This window comes from Triticum dicoccoides, chromosome 2B, assembly GCF_002162155.2.
Source record: "Triticum dicoccoides isolate Atlit2015 ecotype Zavitan chromosome 2B, WEW_v2.0, whole genome shotgun sequence".
In the NCBI taxonomy this organism is placed as follows: Eukaryota; Viridiplantae; Streptophyta; class Magnoliopsida; order Poales; family Poaceae; genus Triticum; species Triticum dicoccoides.
The window spans coordinates 430536106-430541747 of NC_041383.1; the positions used below are offsets into that span (position 1 = coordinate 430536106).

General features: G+C 62.0%; 1 protein-coding gene across 1 annotated transcript; it reads right to left on the reverse strand.

The window, feature by feature from the left end:
• Positions 1–313: 313 nt before the first annotated feature.
• LOC119367801 (nod factor hydrolase protein 1-like) lies at positions 314–2006 on the reverse strand. Its single transcript, XM_037633208.1, has 2 exons — positions 805–2006; positions 314–721 (listed from the first exon to the last, which is right to left on the reverse strand). Exons 1-2 carry the CDS (start codon positions 1976–1978, stop codon positions 501–503), a joined length of 1395 nt encoding a protein of 464 aa, XP_037489105.1. The 5' UTR covers positions 1979–2006; the 3' UTR covers positions 314–500.
• Positions 2007–5642: the final 3636 nt, after the last annotated feature.

Below are 5642 nucleotides of genomic sequence, written 5' to 3' on the forward strand. Positions count from 1 at the left end.
CCACAAGCGAGGAACTGCGCAACCAAGACCCAGCGACAGCAGCCCGCATCACCCACACGTGTCGCCGATGGAGGGAGAGGGAGCACGCCCGAGCAATAGGGGTGGAAGAGAAGGGCGGAGGAGGTGTTGGTTGCCTCACGATGTTTTGTGGACGATCTCTAGATCAGTTCATATGATCGAAGTGCAGTAGACGGCTGGAATGGCTCCAATCCAACTGTCCTCAGGTTGTACATCATCCGCGGAGCAATTTCGTTTATACACAGTGCTGTAAGCTCAAAGTCATTGGCCAACAAAACCAATTTGACAGCTTCTCTTTTTCAGTAAAAACCAATATGACAACTGAAATGTGATTTACACTACTGTTGTCTTGTTGATGCGCACTCTCTTCACTTTTTGAACTATAAAACCGTGTAGAAAATTCGAAACTGCTGGCATGCTACATCTGAGATCCTAATCCCTCGATGTTGGAGTGAATAGAGGAGAGACGGGGAAGGCACCAGTTAATATAAGAGGAGAATTAGTACAGACATATGCAGGTGCGCATCAAGCTTCTTCCGGCACAGCCGTGAGAATGATGCGGACCTCGGCACGGGCACCGGCTCTGACGCCGGCGAAGGCGACCCGAGAGCCGGCGGCAGCTCAAATGGGGCTTTCCCCTGCCGGACGCCGGTGACGTTCCTCGAATCCGACGAAATTTTGCTCTGCTCCCAGACCTCAGATGCTGAAACAAGCAGAGAGTAAATACACGGCGATGGAACACTAGCAGAAATGAGCCAAGGAGCTAGCGAGGTGACACTCACTGACCTCTCCTGGTTACCGTGAGGTTCGCGTCGTCGTAGTTCACCGGCCACAGGAAGTAGCCGAGCAGGCCGCACCGGGCGGCGAAGCCGAGCTTCTCGGCGACGACGGCCGCGCCGTCGAAGGCGACCCAGACGTCGCCCACCGCCAGGTACGACGACACGGAGCCGTTGTCGTACGACGTCATCACCGGCGCGCGTCCGCCCGCGGTCGTGGTGAGCGCCTGCACCTCGGCGTAGGACATGGCCCCCGTCGCGTTGCTCCCGCGCTGCTTCGGCCCGGCGGCCACGACCGGCGCGCCGACGCCGCTGTTGGCCTTATTGCACAGGAACCACGACCGGCCGTAGAGCGGGAGCCCCATCACCACCTTGCCCGCCGGGACGCCCGCGTCGAGCCAGGAGACAACGCCGTAGCTCACCGAGAAGTGCGACGCCCTGTCGTACAGCGGCGCGTCGAAGGCCGTGACGTTGGCCGCCGCGCCGGCCGGCCGGAGCCCGAATGCCATCACGTTGATCCAGTCGAGGCTCCCCGCGACCGCCTCCGACGGGTAGTCCACGCCGGCGAACGGCGCGCCGAATACGTGATTAGAGAAGTATACGGTGGCCGTGAGCAGGAACCCCTGGGGCGCCGCGGCGCGCCACTCGGCGACAAGGAACCCGAAATCGGCCATCTCCACCGCCGATGCCGGGAACCGCCACGCGACGTCGATCCCGTCGAAGCCATTCTCCCGCGCCACCCGAACGGCCGCGTCGGCGAACGCGGCCCGCGACGTCGGGTCCGCGGCCATGGCGGCGAACGCGGGGTCCCCAGATGCCGTGGCGGCGCCTGCTGCGGCATCTTCGACGCCGGCGGTGGCCAGGGAGAGGAGGGTCCTGAGCGCCGGGTTCCTGCCTTTGAGCTCCCGGGAGAAGTTGGCGAGGAGCCGCACCTGGGCCAGGTCGGCTGGGAGCTGGAGAGTGTGCCGCGTGGGGTGCACGGAGAGAGAGGAGTAGTAGAGGTGGGTGTAGAGGGAGGCGTCGAGGGCCGAGAGGGGCCAGAGGTCGGCGTCGGCGGCGAAGTAGTAGCCGGCTCGCACCGTCGTCGGTGCTTGTAGGGTGGTGTCAGGCGGTGGCGCAAGAGCTGAAGCTGCAAGGGAGAGCGAGAGTGAGATGACAGTGTAGAGGAGTGTGGTGTATGCCATTGCTGGGGAGGTGGCCGGAGAGTGAGCATTGTTTTTGTGTCACCGGAGAAGGGGAATCTTGTGAGGCGTTTGAAGCACTTGGATGGCTCTCCTCTCCCCCCTCTCCCCTCCCCCCTTGCGGCGGCTCCGGTGCCTGGCGCAGTCCCGACGGCGCCCTCCTCCTCCCCCTCCCCTCCGCGCACGCCTCCGGGCTCCGCTCCGGCGTCGCGCGCAGCCCCCCTGCTCTCTGGCCTCTCCTCCTCGCTCTGTCATCGCCGCCCCTCTCCGGGCTAATAAGTTCTGGGCTCTCGACTCGGATGGCTCCGGCTCGGATTCTGAGGCTCCTTCTCCCCCGCTCCGGCAGGTTCCGGCGTGCTCCCCCCTGGGGCTGCGGCGGCCGCTCGCCGGCGCAAGTTTGCGCCCGGTGGGCGGGGGCGGCCTGTCTGGCCTTCCGTGGAGGCAGACGGGTGGCGCCGCGTCTCGCGTGGGCGGCGGCGTGCTTCGTGCTGGTCCCTGCCTGCGGGCCCGTTGCGGTCTGCGCCGGCGTCGGCTTCGTGCTCTCCGGTGCGTTCTCGTGTTGGCTCGCCCTCGGGTGTGGCCTCCGCTGCTCTGGCGGTGCCGGCGCCGGTGCTAACCCTAGATCTGGGATCGGGGGCGGCGCTGGTGCCCCCTCCTGTGGCGCGGGCCCCGGTCGGTGCTGCTAGGCCTGGTGGGCCGGCCTCGGCCTTGGCTCTGGCGTCCTTTTCTGATTCCCCCCTTCCTTCTTTGGATCCTGGGCTGCGGGCGGCCCAGGTCCAGCCCACCCCTCCTGTAAGGCCGTGTACGGATTCGGGCCTGGCTCGGTCGAGGTACTTATGGGTGCGGAGGGGTGCGGTTCCCCCATTTCTAGGGTTTCCTGCCTCCTCCCCAGATCTGTTCCGCCATCGTCTCCCCATCCGGCGCTTCGTCAGATCTGTTCCTCCACCTCCCCTCTCCCTCCCCTTTGCGGCGGTGGCGGCGATGGACCGCTCCCGTGCGTCCTCCAGTGAGGCGGTCTCCGGGCAGAAGCGGGGTCGTGGCAGATCTGGTGATGCAGACACGGATCTGGAGTACGAGGCGGCTCTTCGCGCGAAGCTCCAGGCCTTGCTCGCTCCGGAGGCAGGGTCGACGGCGGCGTCCGCTGGCTTGTCTCCCCGCGCCTCTGGGTCGGGCCCGTCGGCGCCTCTCCCCCTGCTTCTGGTGCTCCTTCGGCTTCGGCCGACCCCTGGGAGGTGGCGGCGGCAGCCAGTAGGGAGGGCTCTTCGGGGCCCGCCCTGGCGTCCCCTCCGCTGGGTGCTGCTCCCCGGGGCGGCGCTCCGGTGCGGGCTCCGGCTGGGGGTGGGCCGATCCGCTTCTTCCCCCGAGGCGCGTCGGGGGCTCCGGCGCGACGTCCTGTCGGCCCCGTGGCGGGGCGGGGCTCCGGATCTGGGCCTGCTGCGGCTGGGGATGGACTCCTCCCTCCTCCTCCTCGTGGCGCGAGTCGCATCCCTCCCCATTCCCAAGTTTCCAACCCCATCCTCACTTGCTTTGCGTGTCATCGCCCTGGCCATTTCCAATCGCATTGTGAAAACCCTACTTTCTGCCTCATCTGCAGGGAAGACGGTCACCTTACGGTGGACTGTCAGAACCGTGTCAAGCCTCCTGCGTTTGTTCATTATGGCACCGGTCTCCCTGGCTGTTCTTTCTTCGCTCTAGATAGGGGGATCCCTGAGGCTGCTCCCATCCCCTCTCTATCCAATGTCGGCATTATTTCCGTCCAGGATAAACGCATATCTCCACAGATCCTTCTTGATGAGCTTAAGGTATGGGATGAGGGTGGATGGGACTGGCAGATCTGCCAACTCTCTGAATTCGAATTTGCTGCGACTTTCCCCTCTAAAGAGAGCCTCCGGATGATCTCCTCCTGCTCTAGCTTCACGCTGCCGCTAAATCAACTCGTGGTCTCGGTCAAAGCTGCCTCTAATGGATCCAAGGCAATTTCCTCCCTGTCTGACGTGTGGGTGTTGGTTGAAGATGTTCCTCCAAGCATGCGCACCACGGCTTTCCTGATGGCTTTTGGAGTTCTCATCGGTAAAGCCATTGAAGTTGACCAAGACTCTCTGGCGATCTTGGGGCCAGACCGGCTTCGTGTCTGGTGCGTGGACCCCCTGTGCATTCATGGCGCCATTGACGTCTTCCCTGCGGCCAGCGGCTTCCGGCTCCGTGTGCGGCTGGAGGGGGCCTCGGGCCCGGTGTCGCCTCCTCCTCCTCCCCCGCCCCCAGCCTCTGAAAATGGCGACAAGAGCAAGGATGGGGATGGCTGCCCCGACGATTCCATGCATGGGTCTGATCCCCGGTTCACCCAGTCGGAGTGGGATGGCCTCTCTCCCGAAGACCAGGACATGCTCAAGGAGAACGCGCCTGCTGGCAAGGGGGCCCAGGGCTCGGCGCCTGATTTGGGCGGGGGGAGGCAGCTGCTGGTGGGGCGAAGGGCACACCTATCTCGACGGTGTGCTCCAACCTACTTGCCCGTCCCGCTTCTCCTTCCTGTCTGACATTGAAGATCTCCCCCCATCAGGCCCTGCGATGCTCAAAAAGAAGAAGAAATCCTCAGTCAAGAAGTACTCCGCCAAGAGTCGTGCGTATGGTGATTCTAGGTAGTCCGCGGCTGGGCTCTGCCGCAGGCTCGAGGCTGATATGGGTTTGGCCTCGGGCCCGTCCTCTGCTGCGGCTTCTCCCAGTCGTGCTCGCCCCTTCCTGTGCGTTCGCCTGCTTCCACGGCTCGCAAGAGCGGCCGTATCTCCAACAGTGCAGAGCGGGTGGTCGATCAGGCTGCTCCGCGTGCCGCGGCTCGGGATCTGCCCCCTTCAGGTTCGTCTCCTCCTCCCTCCCCCTCCCCTCCTTCGATTTCCTCTCCTGTTCATTTAGTTCTCCCCTCTCAATCTGATGATCACTTGCTAAATATTTTATACGGCGTGGGTATCTGTTTAGACTCTAGTTTGGGATATCCTTCGTCTATTCTTGGTATTATTAGGGCGAATGAAGTCGCCCAGGCGGACATTGCGAAAGCCAAGGAGGCTAGGGTGGGCTCCGGTGCCCCATTGGTTGTGGCCGGTGGGGACAAGGGGGGAGATGACAGGAGTCATGATCCCTCAGCGGTTTCTAAACGCGGGGTAGGGAAGCACTCAAAATCCTGCATGGCCCCGAGCAGGTCGAGTCTCCGTATCAAAAACTTGTCGTATAAATGAAGGCTCTATTCTGGAACATTAGAGGCTTCTGCGCTTTGGGGCGCAGAGACCAACTTAAGGACCTAGTTCGATCTGAGAATGTTGATTTTATTGGCCTTGTCAAGACCTTCAAATCTTCCTTTTCCGCTAGCAAACTTTCGGCAATTGCTGGGATAGATAAATTTCATTGGAATTTTGTGGCCTCGGCTGGTCATTCGGGGGGATTTTTGCTTGGCTCCAAAAAAGATACTTTTGATTTTGTGGCTTTTGACCATGGCATCTATTGGGCTAGCATGGTGGTCTCTATTCGTTCTCTTAACTCCCTGGTGGAAATCTTGGTGGTTTATGGTCCGACTGACCATGCGATGTCTTATGCTTTTTTGGATGAGCTTAGTATTAAGATTGAATCTTGCCAGCTCCCCCTGTTGATCGGGGGTGATTTTAATTTGCTTCGGACTCCC

Coding starts and splice junctions, on each gene's coding strand:
- LOC119367801 (XM_037633208.1), bottom strand. CDS start 1,978: ATGGCATACACCACACTCCTCTACACTGTCATCTCACTCTCGCTCTCC. Junction 722..804: donor CCTCACGGTAACCAGGAGAG/GTCAGTGAGTGT, acceptor TGCTTGTTTCAG/CATCTGAGGTCTGGGAGCAG.